The sequence below is a fragment of the Acipenser ruthenus genome, chromosome 4 (genome assembly GCF_902713425.1).
Source record: "Acipenser ruthenus chromosome 4, fAciRut3.2 maternal haplotype, whole genome shotgun sequence".
NCBI lineage: Eukaryota > Metazoa > Chordata > Actinopteri > Acipenseriformes > Acipenseridae > Acipenser > Acipenser ruthenus.
The window spans coordinates 21,615,765-21,642,382 of record NC_081192.1 but is presented as its reverse complement, the minus strand read 5'-3'; the positions used below and the strand labels follow the sequence as shown (position 1 = coordinate 21,642,382).

Sequence of the window (26,618 nt, the reverse complement as noted above, 5' to 3'; positions counted from 1 at the left end):
TTCTACTGTTTGTCCAGCTTCACATGATTTTAAATTATTCACTATGTTCTAAAACATATGTTTGTGTTGTTTTCGTGTAATCTGATTTATTTTTCATTTTTATATGGGAAAACAAGTGTTCCACAATATAAGAAAATTACATCAAAACTTTAATCAAAGGTCAATGGGTGGTTTTAACAGGGATTGTGGTTGACTTCGTCCGCGTTGATTCTTAAGTAAGCTTCAGCTTTTGTTTGGCCTTCCAAAGTAATCAAAGGACATAGGGTATAGCAGGAGAACATGCCCCATACCAGGGCGATGCCAAATCCAAAAACTGTATCTATAGTTTTTATACATAATATATTTCACCAACTAGAGAACAAGTGCAATACCCCCAAATTTCACAATAATGTACAAGTACAGAATTAAGTAACATACTTTTAAAATAATTTAAATAAATGTTTTACGTTCATTAAGACAAGGGTTTAATTAATGTTTTTGTGACTGGTCACATTAGCAATACATTATTTGGAAGATGTAATGTATTCATAATCAACTGCAATGCATTACATTTTGACCTTGGCAAATTATTGACATACAGATGTATTTCCTAATACGCTTACAGTGGCAATAAGTTACCACCAATAAATAAAATATGTTTAAATACCTTAAAACAAATATATTGAAATGTTTAAATAAGACAAACAAAAACAGTACAGCTTTCTTACTTGGGGTACCAAAGTATCTCAGCAGAACTCCTTGGGTTTTGGTCTCTCCAGCAACATTTTTGGCCATGCATTGGTAAGTGCCCTGGTCAGACTCTCTCGTATCTTGAATCATTAGGGTCCCATCCACCAGCAAGTTCAGACGAACATCATCTCTCATATTAATTTCATTGCTATAAATGAATAAATACATAAATAGAGAGTGAGCGTCACATGATTTAACTTGGAAATTACAGCTTGGCTTGCTATAATGCTAGAACTGCCATGAGTGAAAAATCTGTTGACCCCAATGAATATCATTGACAAACCAGTGTTTTAATGAGCACTTTACAAGGTTTATACTAGGGATTAGAACATTGTTAATCGTTTAGAAAGTTACTAATCATGTAATCTATCTTGTATTGCAACACATATAAATTATCTGAACAGACCCATTAACCATGCTAAACCTGCCACTGCAGCCCAGCGTATTACGATAAATAAATATCAAATTATTATTATTATTTATTTCTTAGCAGACCAGCATCCAGGGCGACTTACACTCATTACAAAATATCACAATATAAAGTATCACATTACAAAATATCACATTACCCATAAGAGCAGTTATAAAATACAATAAAATCAGTAGAAAATGAGAGCAAATTCAAATAAGAGCAAAATAATTCTGTTTAACAGTGAATTCGACTAAGCAGTTAAACTTGTAGTAAAGGAAGAGTAAGTTGTATTAAAAGCAAGTAGTGTGGAGCAGTTAAATGCAAGTACAAGATGATTCAAGTACTGGTACAATTGGGTGCCATATTGTCCAGTATAGTCAAGAGTTGTGAGGTTTACAGATGCTTTCTGAACAGGTGTGCCTTGAGGAGGTGCTGGAAGGTGGTCAGGGACTGAGCAGTCCTGATATCCTGATTTTTAATTATTCAATTAATTAATAGAAGTGACTACAGAATAGAGGCATTTTACACATAATACCACATTGTATAATATCTCTTTGTCGGTGGTCATGGTATAATTATTTATACTTAAACAGCTGTGCTTAATATTAATAAGCAAGCCAATGTCAAATGGATTATGAATGAGATTTCAGTCAATAAACTTTTGGGGTTGTTTAACCAAAGTAGACTAAAACAATAAAATTTACACTTTACAATAAAAGACTGAGCTACACGAACAGCATTGGGACAATAATAACCACCTACGATACAAGCACGTATCCACCTACCTGCAGGGAGAGGCCCAGACGCAAGCCTCAGGCTCTGTTGACTACGGCAGAGTATGGCTTGCACAAAGGAGCGAAAAACTAACCCAATGGTTGAAAGATCCTAAAGATACACTGCCTTTAATTGCTGTTTGTGATGTTTTCATGTAATCTGATTTATTTTTCATTGTTATATGGGGGAAAAATGTTTTTCAGGATACAAGAAAATGACGGCAAAACTTTAGTTTTTCCTCTGTTTTATCCAAATCTGTTAACTCAAGATTAATGGGTGGTTTTACAGGGATTAAAGTGGCCATTCGTAATTCTGCCACTTTGCTCTATTCGAGCAGCTTTGACAAAGTAACGCGGGCTACAGAGAGGTAAATCCCAATCAGTAATGGATAACATTTTATACTTGAAAGGGAACACCAAATACCTCCAATTATGATTTTTTTTTAAAATAAAAGCCACTGCAGCAGCCCAATGGCCAACAGTCTGCTTTTAAAAACGGAGAAACACAAGAATCAAAAATTACCTACAGCTTCCTCTGGCATGGATTTTAAAATCAAGTTGGCAGTCACTGCAAATGTAATTTAACAAGTGGAAAGATCACACACTTTGTGCAATGTTTCAGCTTTTGAGCTTTTGCCAGTTTAAGGAAAGGAGGGCTAGGGAAGGCTGTCTGCACAGTGTGTTGTAACGTCTTGCATGTGGTTCCTCTTATGAACACCAAAATGCTTTACAAGTGGTCTTGTAAAAACAGTTAACCTTTTAACTTCTGTTCCCAAGTTTTCTCATGATTGCGAGAACTTTAATTTGTCACATGTACTCAGTCTTTTCTGCCTAAAACCACAGTACTGTATGTATGCTTTAGAAAAAATATACTGTTTTTTCCTGCTGATAGATGTCTATTATTAGCACTTGCCTGCTGGAGGTGGGGAATGGTTGGTTACTAATCTATCAGTTGATATAATTTTTTAATAATTCTTCCATAATTCCTACTGAGTGTTCACTCAACTTTTAATCATTTTGCACACATTTCCTTAATATTGAAAAAAAAAAAGTTATAAGGCTTTAAATCTATTTTTTTCCCAGGGATCTCATATTTTGATTAGGGATTTTAAATATACATATATTTTAATGATTGAATGATTTAAATTAAAACTACAGGTGTTGTAATTGTTACATGTTATGCCTAATGTTTGATCTCCAAGTGAGATCATTTATAATTGAAATGCCAAAAATATGAATTATGAGCCTTGTTCTACCACAATAGAGTAAAAAAAGAAAAAGTACAGAATCAAAATTCTTTCACCACCAGTACATAGTATAAATACCCAACATGTGCTAGACATTTGCTGTAATATGTTTATTAGTCTCAGAAGGTGCTGGCACATTGTTAGTGGTGCACTTTAAGCCACAGACATGACTATTTTCGAACGCAATGCCTAATTCCTGCAGTGCCCATAATACACTTTAATACAGTACTTAGTAATCTTGTTCACTGAGAGCAAAACAGTCTATTTAGAATTGTTCCCGCCCACAGCAGGGACATCTGGAGTATTTCCCCATAAATTACGGACAATTGTTCTAACATATTTAAAAGTAAATGAAGTAACCTAACAACAGTGTCTTTCTCCAGGTTACAATACACGGCTCGATGTATCATTGATTTTTCTTTCCTATCTTGACTTTTCCTAATTTTTTGTTAATTCATAGACCTGCCCGCGATTTATTAAAGATATTTTCATCCCGTAACTTAGTTTCATCCTGTAACTTAGTTTCATCACTGCTGCGGTAGTTTAGTTACAACTGTTTGTTTCAAAATACTTTAGTATACAAATGTACGAATCACATTGTAATATCGAAGTTTCGTGCTTACCCTTGATGTCTGATAATTTTTTTGGTTTGTGCTACATTCCTCTCACTGGCGTAGATTCAACTAGCTTTTTATGTTTAAACGTTTACGGGCTTTTAGTTACTTTAAAATAAAATAAATAAATATTTATCTTTGCCAGAATGAAGTTCTAAATCTTGACGGAGATATTACGGTAGTTGATCACAAAAAAGAACTGTTTAGTACATCGCACGCAAAAAATCTACGAAGGATGGAGGATACGAATTTGCAGTTTTTACAAACACGTAAGTAATATTAGTACAGAGTAATATTAGAGCCCATAATGTCTGTACTTCAAGATAACTTGATAAATGTTATTGTATTATTTATTGGATCATTTTACATTTTAGAAAGTCTCATAGCAGTTTGGACAAGTAATTAACAGGTTTGAACAAGTGAACATTGCTCCACAGTTTAGCCCTTTTTTGATGCAGTTACTGGGACTAAAGGTGCTTTATATATACTATTAATATTCAATAATTTTATTATATATATATAATATAATATAATAACACTGCATCTAAAATTTAAATGTAGCTGTTGACAGTATATGCAGTAAAACTTCAACTTTCCACACACACACACACACACACACACACATATATATATATATATATATATATATATATATATATATATATATATATATATATATATATATTGTAAACTGTATATTGAATACTTGAGCACACTGCATGTTATAAATCTGCATTCTTTCTCTTCTGGGCTTTCACTTTATACCGTTAACTGTCTTTAACATTTACAAAAACAACCTTTAAAAGCTTTACACAGTTTAGTGTTCATTCATAATTAATTACATTTGAAACTTATTTTTTTCCATTAAATTATTTTTGTAATTTTTTGAGGTTGTATACATCAATACAAGGTTATATTTTCTTCAGCTTCCTATTCAGTGAAATGGGTTGGGATGACTCTAAAATGTAACACATACCTTTTTTTTTACTGAAATTTTAGAGGTGTCTCTGGTTAAAACACTGCACTTACTTGTTGTGAAGCCAGATTATCTCAGGTTTAGGATTCCCCTCAGCTCTGCATGTAAAGCGGACAGTATTTCCCGGTGATACATCTGTATTCTGGGGCTCTGAGGTAATGCGGGGCCTTTCTGTGGAAAAGACAGCAGCAACACAAATATTGTACCATAGATTAGTATGATTTAGTGATACACTGACACATTATTTCCATATGCTGTTATGCTCTATCATTTGTTTTACCATACTCTCTTACCTAGCTTGGCAAAGCTTTATCAACATGTTTTCACTGTTTTACACACTTCACAATGCATTTACCATGGTATTACTGCAGCAAACCTTTGGAAGCTCCAAATGCCCAATACTATACATGTGGCATGCATATTCCATTTTGCAATGATACCAGCAAAATCAAATGCTGATATAAAAGTGAAATGATCTGATGTAATGACGTTTCACTGCCTCTTGATTTCCTGGGGTAACCTTATTAAAACAAATACTGTTACCTTGCACATAGATTTTTCATTCTATATTAAGATTTGGCGCTAAATCTGTTTAGCTAAAACTGAACTGAATTATACTCAATTATAGGCTACCTAAGATGTTTGTTTTAAGAGACTGTGCTGTGCTGTTTTGCTTTGCTATATGGTTAACAGTAGGTTATTATATTCATTTTACTATACCCAAATGTTCCAAATGTATTTTACATTTTAACTTTCATTAAACTTCACCACTTTAGCATAGCTCCACCTCAATTAAAATACATTGACACCCAACTGCACAAACAGACAAGTTTGTTGTAAATCTTCCTAAAAATACAGGTAAATCGAAAATGTTATAGTACGACAACAGTATGACAACAGCATAACCATCCCCATTTTCTGTTGTACACATGGCCATTGTCTCATCTCTATCGCTACAGTAATGTTATTTGTTAATTATTGATGTTCATATTTCTAGAGCAATGGAGGTCAAGAAACTTGTCCAAACATGAATATTATGAAGTTGGCAGGCTGCAATGCCAGAAAACAGTTATTATATAAAAGCCCTAGAGTACTGTAGTTGGTTATAATCTGAGAGTAGGGCTCAAACTGACAGGTGCTAATGAGATTTATTTTACTTTAAAGGACCCTGTTTCTTATAATTCTCCAGGTGATGTTGTAAAGTCATAGAAGGCCATATAAGCTTACAAAAGAGGAACTGCTAAAAAGTTGCTCGGGCAATGTAACTACAGAGGAAGGCAACCGCAGATTTGGTTCAAGATACTTCAAGTTTACATATCATATCAAGAATTACAATTCTTACTCTATATTTATATCTTACACATACCTGATTCAGGTGACAGATCAGGTTACTGCTGATTCGAACATATATGGCAACTATACAACAGGGTGTGCTCTTTGCACAGTGGCATGTCCGTTTACCTTGTACCTTGTTGTGTTAAGAAACATAGTAAAAATAAAGGAATCAAATAAAACAGAAGGCTTCATCTGTACAAATAAAAATGGAAAGTATACATCTGAAGGGAGATCAGAAGGAATCAGTGGAGGTGGACTAAAAGGCCTACCCTAAATACATATCTTTAAAATGTACTACTGTACTAAATTCTTGAGGGAGTCAGTGCCTACTTAGCTTTTGTCATTGCCCTCTGAAGTTCCCTATGCAGCCATGAAAAACAAAATATGTGCAATATAACACCAAAAGGATGAAGAACGTGGCCCACAGCACGCTTTACTCACCGCAGTTGAACTCTTCTGTTGTTACTGTGGCAACAGACCTGCCCTGTAACCTCCTGGGATGTTCACAGGTGGCTGCTGCTTGAGTGTTGCCATTCTTTGCATATTCTTTCATCAGTTCAGCCAACCACATTAATTCACAGTCACACACTAGGCCATTAGAATCCAAACGACTGCACTCGTGTAAAAAAAAAAAAAACTTTAAAATTACAACTGCGGCTTTTAGAAAATGATGTGTGATTTGATAGGCTTTAAAACTACTTTAAATCTAATTTACTTAATTTACATGTTACGTATTTTGATTTATAAGAAAAAAAAGGCACATCCGGATTTTACACATTCCTAAAATTCACTGACGTACTCAATGAAAAGCATCTACAAAAAAAAAAAAAAAAAAAAAACATGCAACCTATTAAACAGTACTTATTACAGTGATATGTGAAGAACATTATCAAAATCCCACACAGTTGAATACAAACTTACAGTCTTTGTATTGATTCCAAATTATCAAAGGTTCCTGCTGGGATCCTAGACAGTTTATTATTATGAAGAAATCTGATAAATAAATACAAAATATGTTAGATATGATCATGCCTATCAACAAGGCATCTGATGAGTCTGCATGAACTGAATCAGTGTGAACAAACTTAACCAATTTCCAAACTGTTTGAAAACAACAACAACAGGGGAGTCAACAGAGGGTACATTTCTTATGATCAAGGTTTTCTTTTGCAATTATACATGTCTCACAAAATACATCATGGTAAAGAACACAGTAAGTAGCTTAAAATATACTTTTAATAATTTTTTCTTTCACCAACATTTTTATGATGTTTGAAATCACACTGAGTGGTTCTGGGTTTCCTCTATTGGATATAAGAAATGTATCAGAAAGAAATACTACATAAACAAAGATGGCATTTCTTACATCAACACAGGGAGTAGTTTTGCAGGGAGACAGCTTAAAAGGTTACACTCTGGTGAACCAGATGTACTAAGAGGTTGAATTCTGAGAGCTATACGAGCCACAGCGGTGCTTTCATTTTCAAAAGTCACCAGTCAACAGGAATACCATGGGGCCAGTAATACTGTGAGCAAATCTTGCATTTTTGTGCCAATGACATAGAAAATGGGCATTAGCTAAAAATAAGTTAAGTCTTGTATACATTTTTCAGTTCATTCAGATATTTTACATGTAGAATATAGTATTTCCAACAACCTGTTGATAGCTTTTTAATGATATCCAATTTTATCCATCTTATCTTTGCTGCAAAAAGTTTTCTTAACATCTAGAATTCCTCAACAGCATTGTTTCTCTCACGGAAAAATGTAAAATTATACTACTAGTAACATTTTCAGATTAGGCTAATCAAACTACTGCATTTTAGAAATGATTTTAATAATTTGAAATAACTTCTCCTAAACCAGAAATTGTTAAACTGCATTCATCAGAATAACCTTTTTAAATACATATGTTGTTTATATTGACATGTAAAGTAAAATGTATTGAATCAAAATTGTAATTATTGTACAATGTTATAAATCCATTGGCTGCAATTTCAGAATGTTCAGTACACTATATTAAATTACATGTAGAACCATTATTGTTTCACAAATGTGGATAGGATAATCAAATAATCTTTGCAAGGCTTCAGAATTTAAAATTGATCTGCCCGTTCAATCTGTAATTGGATTTGATTGAATGCAAGATTAGAAAATGAGAGCCAGTTTAAAAAAAAAAAAAGAAAAAAAAGTTTTCACACTGTTGCATTGAATACAAAAAATATATTCATCTTCCACAACTAATAGCATTTGGTTATTCCGAGATCCTGTGTTTCCAATTAGTGAATACGATTACTAATCAATTAAGAAAAGTGGGCTTGAGATTCACAACAAAGCCACAAGTTAAAAGATCAGTCTTTTCAGATATGTTAGCAATGGACCTTATTGTTTGTACAAAGCAAAAGGCATCAGTTTAGAAAGATGGTACAAAGACAGACACACAACAAACACAATGTCAGTCCATGCATCACTTACAATCTTTCTAGTTTGTGAAGGTCACTAAATGTTTCTGGATCTAGTGTTTCTATGTGGTTGAAGTGAATGTATCTGTTGAAAGAATATTGAAGTTAGTATTAGTAAAACATCAAGACTTAGATCAAAGTGGTTCCACAAGGGAAAACCAACTCGAAGCAGCAGTGAAACTGAGAGCTGCCATAAATGCTTGAAACTTTGGACACTGATTTGAATTGTGGAATTTTATCCCAAAATGTAAAACCCAGTGTAAGATGTACCTTAACATAAAAAGTTTCAGTTGTAAATGATCTAAGGATATATTATGAAAAACAAATAATACTAGTAGAAATCAGGACTTTGTTTTTCTAAATGTTCTATTAAACATGTTGGCACTATTAAAGCACTATATATATATATATATATATATATATATATATATATATATATATATATATATAAATTAATGTTTTACAGAATTTAATTTAAATTACCATGTATGCTATCCATTGCTCAAACGATTTACTGTTGAATTCAATATCAATCTTCAATAATAAATTATCAATATCAATCTTCAATAATAAATTATCAATATCAATCTTCAATAATTCTGTACTAATCTAATGTCAATTCATATTGGTTTCAAATAGTGGTTTGCTGTTCTCCAGGAAGATGTTGAGATCTAGCATCTTGTTGTGAGATCTTTAAGTTGCCAGATTGCTGTATGAGTTAAACATTATATTCTTAAATGAGAAACAGTGCCCAAAGTTTTCTAGCTGTGGGATTGCATTTTAATTGTGGCAGTGATATTCTTGTAGCGGCTTTTTAAAAAAAAATCCATAAAAACTAAACAGACAACAACTGTCTATACTCGATTGATTTAAACAGTGTTGGTTCCATGTACTGCGATTGTTAAATATTAAAAAAACAGGCCAAAATCCAGAATTTGAATTTTACTTTTAAAACAGAAATACTGTTTTAGATGTAAATGATTTAATGGGCACCGGTTTAGATCTTCCACCATTTAGATCAACTGAAAAGATAACTTATGTTTATTAATTTATTTATTTTTTGTATGCAGTATTAGCATTATCTAGTGCCACATAGTTACCACGTGTTTTCCCTCAACACTTTATTGATTTGTAATACTAGGAAGAATAGGAAAGGCATAATAACAACAAAGGGAACAACAAAAACCAACAAAAACTAATGTTATTTGGTATTTTTTTCAAAAGCTGCTATCAGGATAGTGGTGCCATAATTAACATTTAATTCGAGAGCAAATATATTATAATACCATTTCCATGGCATATAAAAAATAAAATTAAAATTAAAAATGACATTACACAGCAAGTAAGGTTTTTTTGAAAATAAGCAAATGTTAACAAGAAGCATGCTTGAACACCTTACATTTTTTTAAGGAAGCATGTTCTTCACAGTCTCTTCAAAAGCCACACCTGTGTTTAACCATTCAGTTATTCTGTTATTTACAGTAATATTGAAACCCCAGTTACTTTTTTTAATTAAGGTTATCTACATCTGAAGGAGAAAAAATTAAGATCTTAATAAATTTAAGTGGCTTCAAATAGGGGTTTGCTGTTTTCACATCCATGTTAATATGTGTCCAAGATACAATGCTCAAAAGATTCATTACCATTAAAAGTTATTGTTTTTAGTAGCTTATACCATTATTGCTATTGTATTACTATTACATTATTACTACTTTTGTTACATAATGAAGTTTGTCAAAAACAATTAGCATCGGAAGAAATGTGTTTTTCAGTCTAATTCAGCCAACTTGGACCACATTTAACCAAATTAATCAACCCTTAGTATTATCACATTCAACGATGCATCCAATCCCCAAGCAATGGGGAAAATGTTTTAGAGTAACTGTCAAATTATGAACACGACATTTTAAAGTAATTTACTAAATGAAATGGTAACAAAGCCAATTAAAATACAATGCAATGACAAAGTTATAAGAAACTAGAAATGGAAGCTTTTGTGAATAAAAACAAAGCATCCTTATTAGCATAATCTACTATATCACATCAGATAGAATGGTTTGTAAACATGAAGTAAAATGGAAATGCATAAATAGATTGTTATGACTGACAAAAAAATATATTTACAATTCACGGAACAGGAGCAAGGGCTGCGTGGTGTAACAACTGGGAATTGAAATAGGAATGATGTGCTTCTGACTTTTGAAAGAGGACAGGATTTCCACTTGGCTAGTGGAGTTCCGCCATCGCGGAGGTGAGACCAAACCGATCGGCCTCCAAGGTTGGGAAGCAAGCGTTACTTCCCCCAAGGGTAAATGAAGAGAAGGATAGTGGATAGATCAAGAGGTCTAGACGTCTACCTGGTATACAAGGGTCGGCTACATTTAGGGAGGTCAGTGCGGCCAGACTTCTGAGGCTGAGCCATGTGGGGAGACAGGAACGCTGAAAGAGAGAATGAAATAAACATGCAAAGAAACAGTATACAGAGAGGGAGAATGGCAGAGATGAAAGCAGATAGTAGAGCACAGGGTTTCCCCTTGGCTCACGGAGGTGAGACCGATCGGCCTGGGAATCAACCGTTACTTTCCCCAAGGGGAACCTAGAGTGATAGAGAACAGGAAAACAGAAGAGTGTAAGGACAGATTTGGCCAATGGTCCCCTCTGGCACTCTGGAACCTTCCTGTTGGAGGACAAGGCCGGCACGGGCATCCTTCGAGGTTAGGAAGTGAGCTTCATGCAACCAAAAGAGGACTCCCGGCTTCACATAACTGCACCACCAATGCAAAGAAGGAGGATTAGTGAAGAAAACAGATAAAACAGAGTTTAATTTCCTCTTGGCAGAGAGGACCCCAAAAGAGGACCCCCGGAAACCTCTGGTGGTCCTGGCGGAGAGATGGTCTCCAGTCTTGGCATACTAGCAATATTCTGATGGGCTGGATTTTTTTACTCTAGTCTATAGAGTGATGAGACGATTATGCAAATGGAAAAAAAATGAAATGCCCCAGGAGCGAAGAAGTTCTCGTTTTGAAATGGTTCAGTTGATCTGGAAGGATTGAATGAGTGAGTGGATACGTTCCAGTATATTGTCATTCAGAGAAATGCAGACATATGGAATGGGAATGGGCAAATAGCTGCATGTATGAAGAAAAATTACAGTGTTTGTTTACTGAATAAGTACTGGTTGAAGTTAACTTTGGCTGCTTTGATAATATTATGTCTAACCTGAGGAGAGCGATTGAAGCGGGGGAGGTTTGGTAAAGCATATTAAAAACGAACCATGGCAAACTAACCCTTATAAAAGTTCCTCACGGTAAAAGCTTAAAAAGTGTAACAAGGTGTAGCAGACTGTTAAATTGAACTCCCCAAAGTGGAAACAATTATGAAGTTTACCAACGTTTGTAAGTTCTTGATTTATGACTGGGGGATGTTATTCTTGGGAAAGGGGAGACGCCTAGAGAATTAAGCTGGAAACTAATTGATTTGCGACAGCGAGCACATAGCTTGCTTAACGGCTTCAGTTGGGAACTTGCTGCTGCTACAGAAGGAGACTGCTGCTGAAGGAGGAGGGAGAGAATATTGCTGTATGAAGTTGCCTGTAGGAATAAACAATTCTGGAGCTCAAATGGCTGGGACGGTGTGAGTGAGCGCAGTGGGGTCAGCGGGGCCAAGGCGGCAGGTTCAGCGGAGGCAAGGGAGAAGGGTCAGCAGCAGGGTCGGATGGGGGAGAAGCAACAGTGCAGACAGACTCCCCAGGAACCTTTTGCTGAATTTTATTTAATTTTTTTAAGTTGAATGATGTCCAGCTAGAGGAAAAATGCAGTCACCATCAGCTTCCGAAGAGAAAAAAAAAGTGGAGCGGGTGAGTAGCCATTTTACAACTAAACTGATCAAGTGGAAATGAAAAGTAGGGGAAACGAAATAAGGGGATAAAAATTTCCCATAGTAAAAGCACAACAAGGTGTAATAAAGCATAGAGCATGGCAGAGCATAGGCAAGAAAATGGAAATTAAAAGTAAGGGTCTTCAGATATACGTGACGATATGCAAACGAAAAAGCAACACAGAGAATAAGAGTCTATTCCAGAGTTTAAATAGGGTAGACATTTTGGCGCGACATAAAGTGGGTGGAGCCCTAGCTCCTGCCCACCAAACCACACGTAGTGGTTAAAAAAACATAAATGAAAATAAACTAAATACAAAAAACATTTTCATTCCCATGTGCAGGGCCTCAGCCCTGCCACAAGCAGCTATATTAGGTCAGAGGTCAATGTCATGGTGACCAACACATTTACCAAGAAGTGTTTATATAATCCTACAAATATGAAGTTAGTACCATAAATAGTACTTTTACTTGGTACAATGAAGTGTTACATTAAAAAGCAATGCAACTGGGAAGTAGAGATGCTGATATAGCAAGAAACTGATAGTTACTTACAGCTGCTCCAGGGACACCAAACCTTTAAATGCCTGCTTATCTATTGCATGGATTTCATTCTTGTATAGGTAGCTGCAATACAAAACAACATGGTTATCATAGATCTGCTTTTATTTTCAAGTGTATTTTTTGTTGAATATGTTTGGAGTTGCTGCCATTTACAGTAAAAACTGCATTTTCAACTCAATGTTATGATGCACAACTGGTCAACAAAAAATATATATTATTTCTATTAAATTATTGTTAACAGACAAATTCCAAAAATACAGTACAAAGTGACCTAAGTCTCTTATAAAAACACTGAAATCCCATCACCATTCTGAATGTGTGCAGCAGTGTGCATGTGATGGTTCTTAATTCAAGGTTTTGAATTGAGGAGCTGTTTGAATACAAGGGAGGTCAATACAGCATAGTACATTTTTCTGGACTCTGCACAAAAAAGTTACTTATGGCTCCTCCTTTTGTTTCAAACATCTGATGATATTAACATTAAACTTACAGGTATTTCAGATTGTCCAGGTCATCAAATGCTTTTCTAGGAACCCTCTTAATGTGGTTATTGTTCAGTAACCTGTAAGCAAATGAATACAAACAACGTAAATGATGTATGCGTCACCAGCAGACTCCTATACTATATCTATATACAAAGTAAACAGTAACTACTTGGTAACATACATAGCTTGATGATGTTTTCTAATATGGTCCTTTCTCTGTAAAGACTACACTAGAAAAGCAATGCAAGGTGCACCAATATATATATATATATATATAATACTCTTGACGAGTGGAGACAAAGCACAGAATTAGAAATGACTATGTTTCACTGCAGCAACAAAACACTTCAGACATATGTGAGTTGTAGCTTTAAAAAACCTAGCAACTAACAGGGAACTGTGTTCTCAAGCATATACGTAAGTATTGTTTTAGATCCTCTAAAATGCAAATGGTAGCCCCTCCTTGGCAGGGCTGTATCAGGGCTGAGCGAGTGGAACATCATTTTAATATTATCGCAAGGGTGCTGCCATGGGGGATTCCCCGTATGGTCTTCATTTGCGAGTAAGCAGAAAATTAAGTGTTTTGCAATATCGATTCCAAAGTACAGATTAACTAGCTCTGCAGCTGCCTGCCGTCAAATTTCATTGCCTACCGCTGTTTTAGATGTTTTGAGAATATGTCCTAAGAGACCTATAGTTAGTCACATTCTGAGTATTGCATATGTATGAATAGGCCTCTTTATGATTTCAGAAAAAAGTAATGTATCCCACAATATAATTGAATCCTGAATTGTATGACCTTATAAATTATAAGGTTATAACCACAACCGAGCTGTTTTGAAAATGAAAGCTAATTCCACCACAGTACCGCTACAAAAAGATTCATTCAACGTGTTCAAATAACTGGTTTGTTCATAAATATGTATGCTCACAGAAATTAACTAAGAAGTAATAACAGAATAAGGGATATCAACCAAGGTTTAAAAAAAAATAAGCTGGGTTCGTTTTATTAAACAGTGGCATTAGTTAGCCATGTGTGTTTATATTTAGGCTTGCTGGGTTCGTTTTATTAAACAGTGGCATTAGTTAGCCATGTGTGTTTATATTTAGGTTTGCTACTTGGATATTAAATCGGTAAAGCTTGTTAAACGTCGAATTCCCCAAAAATATGGGTTCGACTGAAATACATTTATATAGGATAAATGTCGGTAAACCACTTACTATTTTTTATTTTCTTTCTAAAAAGAATCATTTAGAAATAATCTCTAGTTTGTGTAATTTTTACACTTACTATCTGTCTCGCCTCCTTTCCGCTCTGAATGGCTAGGGGTCGCTGTCAACCTCAGTGGTCCGTTAGTACTGTAGTTTCGCTGTCACTGTCATTTCACCCTGTTCTGACAGATCTCGTTGACTGAAGCTGTGCTACAATGCTCTCATTCGCTTAAATGACTGTGTCAGTCATCATGACCTACACCGACTGTGCACTTTCATTTGCCAGCTACAGCGCTTGTCATTCAAAGTGCCTACTTTGTAATTAGCAGGTTAAGGTGTAGGTAGGCTTTTGCTTTATACGGTGACAGTTACTAGTTTGATTTGAAAATGGAGCGCAAGAGGAAAACACTTAATGAGAATTGTGCAGAATACCCTGACCGATGGCTGAAGTCTCCACGGCAGGACGAAGCGGGCCTGTCTGCCTTACCTTCCAGTGACTCTGAGTCCAGCTGTGCTGAAGCAGGAGATGGTGGATTAGACTCTGAATAATAAGTGCAAGTTAGTTCTGTTCAACTCTAATGTGTTGTTATGTGCATATTATATTTACTCATAAATGTATGCTATAAAGGTCTGTGTAATACACTTTTATATGCTGCGTTTTCTACGGTTTATTTGAGACCATTTTTAAATTTGTGAATAATCTATATCTATACAAGTTATAGCTCTGCTGTGACCAAACGTTATTTCAATTAGAATGTTGGTAACTATGGTTTTGTTGCATGTTGAATATGATTAAGGGGTTTCACTAAATAAGACGTTTCTCAATGGCATAAAAAGTCAGTGTTATTTTTTTAAAGCATAGCGGTCGATTTCACCAATTCTCTGCTTCAATGGAAAAAGATCGAAAAAAAACGGTAAATTCTTTCTAAAATAAACGTCGATATTAGTCGTCGATTTAGCAAAAAAATCGAACAGTAGCAAGTCTATTTATACATAACATTTTGAGATAGACAAGCACTGTAGTATCCCAGGAACACAGTTAGCAGATGACTAATGTTTCATTTGTATTCAGCCTTTTCCATGAAGGCAGCACTGTAATAGTCTACACTTGCATGTACTTTCAAACACTAAGAGTCCCTGTGAGCTAAATTTTGTCATTTTTGTGGAAAGCTCTCTTCTGATTATTACCATCTGTACACAGTTGCAACCGGGTCTGACTGAGAAACCATGTAGAGGGCAGTTATACCACAGGAATACAGCAGGATAGTCAGTAGCAGGGAACTGGGTCACACTTTATTTTCATAGAAAAGGTTGTATTCTACAATATTTTGATATTCAACTGTTAATTGTAGGGATAAGCACTTGTGTTTCCTCTTTTGCAGCCAAGTAAGAATCAATTAACTAGCATCCTATTAAACTTGACTGAACAGCATTTTCATCACCTATGCCTTTTTCTATTTTACTCCATAAGCCTTAATTTAGTTATCTAATAACCTGGTGTTCCTACCTACGTTACTGTTGGTCGATCTATGCCTAACCAGCCACCTCCTCTTAAAAATAACTTAAAAATGAGTGACTCAGAAAATACTCCAATCAGGTAAAGTCAAGGGTATCATGAAGTGGCATCAGGTTTGAAAATACATACAAGTTCCCCTTAAATGTACTTCCAAAACACAGAAAAACTACACATCTGATCATGTGAATGTTCACATAGACAACAATAAAAATGAGGTTTGGAAATGAATTTGCCATTTGTAAATGCAGCATTTGGATTTCCTGATTTGATTATGTGGGTTCTAATAAAGGAAAACTCGATTAGTTTATGGCATGTAAAATGTTGTGAATGTTGCTCTGAACTAATTTACGATCTCACCAATATCATACTATTGCTAAATGCAGGCTACCAATACAAAGCCCCAGTACTGTATTATATTTGAAATTATTGATACTCACAAGGTGTTCAGGTTCTTCAATTTTTTAAATGCTCCAGGTGTTATTTCTCTTATTCTGTTGAATCGGAGGTCTCTGCAAAAAATGCAAACACAAGGTTTTATTTAACATATTTTAACGTTCATTTCAAACAGTTCACAGCATTGCAACAAAAGTTGTATTGTTAACTTAATTTTATGGATGTTGATGCAGTGTCTTTTTTTAATTAAGAAGTAACAGATGCCCTCAAAGGAGATAATCCAAATTTGATGAGAATTACGTACATTGCATGGATGCTAGCCTAAACCCCATTTTTTTTAACAAAGCACTAGAATACAGTGGTAACAACAGCCAGCTATTTAAAGCGATACTGTCGCGGTCCAGAGCCAGCTATCTAAAGTGATAATGTCGCGGTGCGAGAACACAATAATGTTGTAGCTTTGCAATCCTTTTTTTTCTGACTAAATTAAATCAGCTGCACTTCATTAGTCCTGCCACCAGGTGGAACAAGGGAACAAAATCCATTAGACAAAACAGCAGGAAGCGCTGAAGCCAATCATGCACTTAGTCAGCGTTGCTAAAAAGCACATGGTCTGCAGTTCGGGGCGCGTTTAATGTGTCTCTTGGTCAGATCGGGCGGGGGGGGGAAGGTACCAGAAACTACCGAAATGTCAGCATGTAAAAAGTTAAACTGAATTCCCAAACGCAGTGTTTTTTATGTGCAACTGAATCAATTACTGTTTTAAATGTGTTTTTTTTTTTTCTTCCATATGGTACGCTGCGCGGGTAAACTGATGATCATTAAAAAGGCATTTCTGCTGGGTCCTAGTGGAGACTACTATACTGACTAGTGATTATACAAACACATTATTGAGAAATAAAGATTTTAGTACCGCTGCAATGTCATTGAAAAAGTGAGTGGGCGTGTGCCCCAAGTACATTCTGCCAATGCATGTAGACATTTTTGGTAAAATTCTTATTCCCCAGTATTGAAAATGTCTAGTCTCACTTCCATTCTGTAAATGCCAGATCCCCTATTCTAACTTCCTTGAGGCCATGTAAGATTACTGTTTACCCACAACTATGCAATCTACAATACTAAAAATAACAATGATTTTAAACTACTGGTCGAAGAAATCTCTAACAAAAACTAAATTTCCTAAAATATACAGTAAATACTAAAGTAATAATGATAACTTTTTTTTTTGATTGCCTTACCTCCGTAAATATGGGCTTTAAAATCAACATCAACTGCATAATAAATACCGATATAATTGCAAGTTTCTATGCGGACAACATATTTCCTTTTATGTAACTCAAAGTAGTTCACAGTAAAATAATAATAATAACAAAAAGTATATCGATACCTAAGAGTAGCTGTTATTTACTTCATGCTAATATTGGACTCAGCTTTCAACAAGACAAAATAAGATGGTAATGGTGGGGACCAACCAAGACGTAGCTTTACTGTAATATTTGAGCCTTCAGTGTTTTTCCTCAATCAGGTAATGTGGATTTACAGTGGATTTACTTGTGAACTACAGTTATTTTTTTTTGGTCCTTTTACATTTTTTTCATGACCAAGTCTGCTTGTGTTCACAATGCCGTTTTCAAGCAAACTCGGTTTATTTATATGAGTCACATATCCAGTTACAATTTTATAACGTATTTTAGTGGATAGCGGTCTCTTCGGAGGCTGTGTGGTTCAGTGGTTCAAATCCCAGCTCACTCACTGTGTGACCCTGAGCAAGTCACTTAACCTCTTTGTGCTCTGTCTTTCGGGTGAGACGTAGTTGTAAGTGACTCTGCAGCTGATGCATAGTTCACACACCCTAGTCTCTGTAAGTCGCCTTGGATAAAGGCATCTGCTAAATAAACAAATAATAATAATAATAATTTCCTATTGGCCCAGTGATGATGGCTGAAGTGTAATGCTGGCTTCAGGGATCAGCCTATTTGCGTCATGGCAACTGTCTGAAATCAGCTGAGTGGGGCACTTCGCAGGGGTCATCAGATAGGCACCTCACACCTTTAGTGTTTCATCGACTAGCCCACAACACATCAGGAAGGCTAACGTCCTAGCACCAGTTGCCTCCACCCCCCACCCAACCCAGCCCAGTTTACTAACCTTAGCTATCCATTCCTTTTTATTTATGTTAACTTCCTCCTTCACCTGTCTTTTGAGGTCTCCAATCGGCTTCTTTCCTCCTCGACCACAGCCAGTTGCTACTTCTCTCCGAGAAGCCGGGTCATGGAGTGCGCGACTAATCCCTGATAACCTCTACTGGCTAAACCCAGACTCTCCACCCCGCTGTTCCACCTCAGCGGCTAACTAAGCATAATGGAGTTTCTTCCTCTTGTATGCCTCATCCACGGAATCCTCCTGTGGCGCTGTTAGCGCCACCAGGAGAACAAAGCGTGCTGAGACCACAGGACAATGTCAGGCCTCGGGTGGGAAAATAAGGCACTGACCAACATCTGCCTGAATTCTCCAATCTCAAGCAGCCTCCAATTGTCCCAGGCAAATCATACTTCTAATAACCTTTCCTGTTGGTTGCTCTCCTGGATGGAGGAATGTTGTTCTCCCTGTGCCAGCTATTGCTGATATTGGCTGCAAGCTCTTAATCTTATTACGCCGTTCTTCCAGTGCTAATGCCAAGCATTGCTGCACCTGATCGTGACGCCAAGTGAAGCGACTCTGCATCAGAGCCACCTTAAATCCTGCAAGAATGTGCTTTAGGGTAGCCGGTGAGGAACACCAAGAACAGGGTTCTCCCTTACCCACACATTCAAGCTATGTAGTACTGGAAGAACATCATATGTGGACCTGATTAGGAAGCTGATCCTTCTCTTTTCCACTGTCCACAGGTCTCACCAGTCAACCTATGCAGTTCCACATTCTCCCGGCTTAGCCTCAGACACTGCCTTGACATACCTCAGCCACTACTTCTGCAGAAGTGAGCTTCGTGAAAATATATGGTACATGCATTTTGCCCAGTGTTATTCTTTTGGAATTAATAATATAATTATTGTAATTCAGCGCTGATTTACAGAGACATACAAAACTATACATGCAGAATCTAAAGCTAAATATTTCAGATTAAATTATATTTTGTTAATATAAATAATTTAATTCAACTTCTTACATCAACATGTTTTGTTGATACATACCCGCAAACAGATTACTGTCAGGAAAGGATCTTAATATTTTAGAGACTGAATGTTTTCATGTGAAACACAATTGTAGCAAAGTTGGATAACATGTAATTATTAGGAGAAAATCAGTAGCTGTTACACACAGTTATTATGACACCACAGTCCCATCAGCTATTTGCTTGATGGTTAATTTTCTTGTTGTTTCTGGGGTTCCACAGGGCTCTGTTCTTTTTAATTTCTATATGCTACCGCTGGGTAATGTGATCAGACAACATGGTTTTAATTCCAACTCTTATTTTAAAATGAGTTCAGATGATATAAAATGCCAACTCAATACATTTGATTGATTGATTGATTGATTGATTGATGGTATCCTAAATTGTTCTCTGAACAATAGGCAAAATTAAGTCTATGCAGTACTTCTGGTCACTTTCAGATCAGTTTTTATTTTCTTTATATCTGATCATCTGTAGAAAAGTTAGGTTCTAGTGATCTTAAAATTTCACGCATAAATTCTATAAAAACATGCATGCCCAAAAAGTTACACTTTGACACTAAATCTTCCACTCCTTAAGACACACTCCCTCACAGAAGTAAACTGATTTATGACCAGGGATATGGCAATAAAAATTGTCCTTTTACATTTTGCATTTTCAGAGATAAAATATGTATACCTTTCCACAAAATCACCTACGCATAGTATAAACTGGAAGGTACAGAGTTTAGAGACATCCCCAGTACACACTTGTAAACAATTCTTCGAAAATGTTCAACAATTCAATGATAAAATATTATTATATGGCAAGAATTCCATATCTTTCAAAAAATTAGTGTTTACATAATCCAAAGATTAACGAGTACAATATGCCAGTAACATACCTCCCCTGCCACAAGCCGAAATACAAAAATGAAAACTATCAGTATGCCAAACAAACAACTATCCTATATAACTATTGCAGCTGACAGAGAAACCCTGGCGCTTTGAGATCGCTCGCAGGGATTCTAAAATATAAGCTTGTTCATGTGTAAACAGGTTTAGCTGTTACCAACAGCAACATTTTATTTAAAAGAATTAGAAAGTGTAATTTCAGTCTGTACTAGTCTCGATCCTTAAGGAAACTATTCATGTCTACGCAAAAATGCACAAATCTAATTAATATTGGTATATGTAGTACAGGTACAATGTGTTGCATTTTGTTTGACTTCTCAGTCCTGTTAGCAAAAGCCCGATGCTGCATGTACTACACATAAAACAAATGGTATTAGTTAAGTATACATTTGTATTTGACCATTAAATTTGGTTTAGCCATGATGCATTTATATATTTTTATCATGAGGGTACTAGCAGTGCTACTGATACCTCTGTATGCAAATAACAAGGTCGTTAGCATGTCTTTGGCAAAAGAAGAAGGGATGACTTGATTGTTTTTCTGTTCTTTGACGTTCAACAGTAGTTTGTGGATTTTCTAGGCTGTCAGCAAAGACATGAGATGAGATGTCTGCACTGCTTTCATTCCAGTGCTGGTGCTATATAAACCCTAAATCCCATAAAAACAAGCTGGACCAGATTTTACAGTGGTGGTATGTGCGCCATTTGTCCTGCAGGTTACTGGCATCTAGTTGTAAGGAGCTGTATCACAATTTCTTGCAAGTGAGGCTCTTTAAATTCAAGGTGATAAAGTAACAAGTGGGAAAGACAGCATTTACCACTTAATCTAAAAATCTGACACTTTTTTATATGGATTGTGAATGGAGACTTATTTCTGGCCTCCAACCCAATACCAAGGACCCACCAGTGCTTAGAAAACCATGTTAAAATAACATTTCCGTATCTCCTGTGCAGACTCATCCTTGGATGTCTATCCTTCCCCTGAAGTTGATTGTCTTTTCCTATAGCTCACCCATGAAATCCTTCTGTACACTTTATCCATGAATTTCTAGTCATTCATTGACTTCTCTTTAGAGACTAGCCCATGGTAAAACTATAAAAAAAGAAAAGTAGACTAGTAGTTTTAATGATGACAAATATCCTGTGTTTAACCATAAATCCAATGTATCATTTAAATTGTACAATTGTACTGTTAGACAGAATTCCATACGAGACACAAGACACTTTAAAGAAAAGTGTAACCTGAGTAAAAAACTGTTTTTAGTAAATGTATTACTACATTAGTAAATGTATTGCTACATTTTTGTAATTTAATCAGCATTCACTTTTTCCTTAAGTATGTTTCTTACTTATTATTATTATTATTATTATTATTATTATTATTATTATTATTATTACACTGCACACAGCCCGACTCAAGCCATCCCAACTCATCTCATCTGAGTATGCACAGATTTTGCAATCAGTTGTGCTCAGTTTTGGTTTGATGTCACAATTGAGTTTTTCCCGACTGGGTGTCGCACACTGCTAAGACTGAATTAGACAGACCACAACTAGATCCTGGTGATTACTATGTATGCAGATTTAATTAATACTGCCCTGTACACATTTTTGTATTAACTTAGCCCAACATAGCGACCCTCATAAGAATTACATAAGAAAGTTTACCAACGAGAGGAGGCCATTCAGCCCATCTTGCTCGTTTGGTTGTTAGTAGCTTATTGATCCCATCAAGCAGCTTCTTGAAGGATCCCAGGGTGTCAGCTTCAACAACATTACTGGCGAGTTGGTTCCAGACCCTCACAATTCTCTGTGTAAAAAAGTGCCTGCTATTTCTAATCTCCATTTGTGACCCCTGGTCCTTGTTTCTTTTTTCAGGTCAAAGAAGTCCCATGGGTCGACATTGTCTATACCTTTTAGGATTTTGAATGTTTGAATCAGATCGCCGTGTAGTCTTCTTTGTTCAAGACTGAATAGATTCAATTCTTTTAGCCTGTCTGCATACGACATGCCTTTTAAACCCGAGATAATTCTGGTTGCTCTTCTTTGCACTCTTTCTAGAGCAGCAATATCCTTTTTGTAACAAGGTGACCAGAACACAATATTCTAGGTGAGATATTACTAATGCATTGTAAAGTTTTAACATTACTTCCCTTGATTTAAATTCAACACTTCTCACAATATATCTGAGCATCTTGTTGGCCTTTTTTATAGCTTCCCCACATTGTATAGATGAAGACATTTCTGAGGCAACATAAACTGCTAGATCTTCAATTTCAATGTCTCCCATATGGTATTTATAATGGACATTTTTATTGCCTTCGTGCAGTACCATACACTTTTTCTATATTAAATGTCATTTGCCATGTGTCTTCCCAGTTCTGAATGCTGTCTAGATGATTTTGAATGACCTTTGCTGCTGTAACGGTGTTTTCTACATGTTAACCACTCCCTAATCCATGTGCATCAGAATGAATTTTATGCAGGATTTTGTCAAAAGCTTTCTGGAAATCTAAATAAACCATGTCATATGCTTTGCAATATCCATTGTCGATGTTGCATCCTCAAAAAAATCAAGCAGGTTAGTTAGACATGATCTCCCTTTCCTAGGTCTTTTTCATAGTTCGCTTCTTCAATTTCAGTATCTCCCATATGATATTTTATAATGCACATTTTTATTGCCTGCATGCAGTACCTTACACTTTTCTCTATTAAATGTCATTTGTCATGTGTCTGCCCAGTTCTGAATGCTGTCTAGATCATTTTGAATGACCTTTGCTGCTGCAACAGTGTTTGCCACTCCTCCTATTTTTGTATCGCCTGCAAATTTAACAAGTTTGCTTACTATACCAGAATCTAAATCATTAATGTAGATTAGGAATAGCAGAGGACCTAATACTGATCCCTGTGGTACACCACTGGTTACCTCGCTCCATTTTGAGGTTTCTCCTCTAATCAATACTTTCTGTTTTCTACATGTTAACCACTCCCTAATCCATGTGCATGCATTTCCTTGAATCCTTACTGCGTTCAGTTTGAGAATTAATCTTTTATGCGGGACTTTGTCAAAAGCTTTCTGGAAATCTAAATAAACCATGCCGTATGCTTTGCAATTATCCATTTTCAATGTTGCATCCTCAAAAAAGTCAAGTAGGTTAGTTAGACACAATCTCCCTTTCCTAAAACCATGCTGACTGTCTCCCAGGATATTGTTACCATATAGGTAATTTTCCATTGTGGATCTTATTATAGTTTCCATAAGTTTACATATAACAGAAGTCAGGCTTATTGGTCTGTAGTTACCTGGTTAGGTTTTGTCTCCCTTTCTGTGGATCGGAATTACGTTTGCTATTTTCCAGTCTGTCGGTACAACCCCTGTGTCAAGAGACTGTTGCATGATCTTGGTTAGCGGTTTGTAAATAACTCCTTTAATTTCTTTGAGTACTATTGGGAGGATCTCATCTGGCCCTGGGGATTTGTTTATTTTAAGAGCTCCTAGTCCCTTTAACACTTCTGCCTCTGTTATGCTAAAGTTATTTAAAATTGGATAGGAACAGGTCGACATGTGGGGCATTTGTCCATGTCCTCCTTTGTAAAAACCTGTGAAAAGTAATCATTTAATATATTTTTTTTTTTTTTTTTTCTTCATCTATGATTTTGCCATTTGTGTCTCTTAGACATTTAACCTCCTCTTTCAATGTTCTCTTGCTGTTTTGGAAAATACTGGAAAAACATTTTGGAATTGGTTTTAGCCCCCTTAGCAATATTGATTTCTATCTCTCTCTTGGCCTTTCTAACTTCCTTTTTGACTTGTGTTTGCAGTTCCAAGTACTCTTTCTGTGTACTTTGTTTTTGGTCCCTTTTAAACGCTCTGTAAAAGCGCCTTTTTTCGCTGAATATATATTTTTTAATTGATCTATTAAACCATTTTGGCCATTTTGTTTTAGATTTAGATTTGTCTACTTTTGAGATGTAATTGTTTTGCACATCTAGTACTACATTTTTAAAAAACAGCCATCCTTTTTCTGTGGATGTTTTCTCTATATTATGCATGGCATCGTATGCTGATTAGACGACGGAGACAGCACTACAACCAAAAGAAGCGCTTAGCCTATTAATTAATTGACCATTTACACTGTGCAAACGTTTCAGGCAGTGTTTGACTTTTTGTATAGCTTGTCTACTACACTTTAGCCTGTGGTAAATAAAATCCAACCTGTTGATTTTTTATTTGACTTTGGTGGGTTTTTCTTCTCAGCGTGTGGATCTAGGGGCTTGTGATGTGTGACCTATTGGAGATCGACACAACGGTTACTTCTGTTTTAGCGCAGTAAGAAAATATAGGCTGCCAGTAGATTGATAATAAAAAGGTAAATTGATAATTTACATTTGATTAGTAAACGGCTAAAAAAAACCTATTCAAATGTGCACATATCTGATATTTTTAATTCAGGACACTCAGAGCAATTCAAGACTAATGTATTTTTTACCTGTGGAACTAAAGCTGTCAATATTCCGCCATCTTGTGACAAGTTACATGACAAGCTATGTCACTGAAACCTGCTTCACCATTGGTTGACCCCCTTATGACTAATCACTCTCAGTCAGTCTTGGTCGGCAACCGCTGCACACAGACAGACTGATCACATCTGAACGAAACTGCGTCTGAAAAAGATTCAACATGTTCAATCTTCAAATCTGAAGACATCCCAACTGAAATCTGCATAATCTTGGTTTTAAGGGCACGCACACTGATACGATTCATCCAAACTCTGTACGGCAAGTCGGGCTGTGTGCGCCGGGCTTTAGCTGTACACTTTGATTTTCTAGTTTTGGGTTTTTTTTTTACATTTGGTAATTAGTTTTGGGGGTTGTAGCGTTAATTGGAGGCATAGTTCTAAGGGCAAGGTTCCTTTTCAACAGATGCAACGTCAAAAGACCAAACAGACATTCCCTCTACAAACACTGGTTGGTCACATCTGTACCTGCTCTGTGAATAAATACAGGACTTCAGTTCCCAAGACCAAAGAGGTTTGTTTTTTTTTCGTTTGCACATTTGGAGAGATAGCAAATGAAGAGACCCATCGTCAAAACTACTGTCTCTTATTGACTTTTGGCAGGAGACTTGCCAACCCTTTAGTTTTTCCTCACTTTTTTTCAAGAGTCGCACAGACTTTTCAAATCCAAGTAGATTTACGAGAGCTATATTTATCATGTTCTGGAAACACTTTGTAGATGTTCCTAACTACACATTCCGAAAGCAGAATTGGCAGCTGTCCAGTATAAAGGTGCTCGAAGCACTTAACATCTTTTTGGGGCATTATCTAACCTGAAAACTATTTTGCTTGGTTTTCTTTTTTTTTTAACAATGCAACTGTGAAGATCACTTACAATCTAAATCCTGTGTATGTTATTTACATAACAATTTAAAACTTTTTCCCTTAATTGTAGGAAAAATACATCATGTCTGTCAATATTTTTACACCAGCTTTATATTTTAGTGCAATAAATTGTCATAAAAATAAACCCTACGCTCCCTTAGGTGGTGAACCTAATCAAGAAAACTAGTGGATGAACCGATGAGTCTGTATGTCCAAAATATGCAAGTATTTAGATCCAAGTTCTTCTCTTTAGTAACCATTGAAGCTTTCTAGTTGACATTAACTTGTTTTGACGAATAAATCTAATGTTGCCAATGCTAAAGTTTGTAGTTTATCTCTCTAACCCTTCAAAACACAACTACAATTTACGTATTTCATGAATTAATTGATTTGCACATTTCTTGAACAAATATTTATAGCAAAAAAACTTTTTTTTTTTCTTTAAACATAGTATGACATTAATGTTTAAAAATAGTTTGCCAAAAAATAAGCAAAAATAAACTGTCTTGATTCCAAAAATGGCTCAGGTCTTTGATCCTGGGGTGTTTGGAAATATAATATGCCAAAACTTGGTAAAG

General features: G+C 35.8%; 1 protein-coding gene across 3 annotated transcripts in view; it reads right to left on the bottom strand.

Moving 5' to 3' along the window:
- LOC117399314 (peroxidasin homolog) overlaps positions 1–26,618 on the bottom strand; it is a 105,275-nt gene that overhangs the window by 39,569 nt on the left and 39,088 nt on the right. Inside the window, exons 2-9 of one of the 3 annotated variants that reach the window (XM_033998407.3) lie at positions 16,639–16,710; positions 13,479–13,550; positions 12,980–13,051; positions 8,562–8,633; positions 7,008–7,079; positions 6,528–6,697; positions 4,805–4,922; positions 708–877 (exon numbers count right to left, since the gene is read on the bottom strand). In XM_033998407.3, the coding sequence (XP_033854298.2) occupies positions 708–877; positions 4,805–4,922; positions 6,528–6,697; positions 7,008–7,079; positions 8,562–8,633; positions 12,980–13,051; positions 13,479–13,550; positions 16,639–16,710 (818 nt within the window). Of the gene's footprint in view, positions 1–707; positions 878–4,804; positions 4,923–6,527; positions 6,698–7,007; positions 7,080–8,561; positions 8,634–10,905; positions 10,988–12,979; positions 13,052–13,478; positions 13,551–16,638; positions 16,711–26,618 lie in introns of those variants that run through there. The other 2 variants (XM_059022184.1, XM_033998408.3) reach the window with 2 other exon arrangements.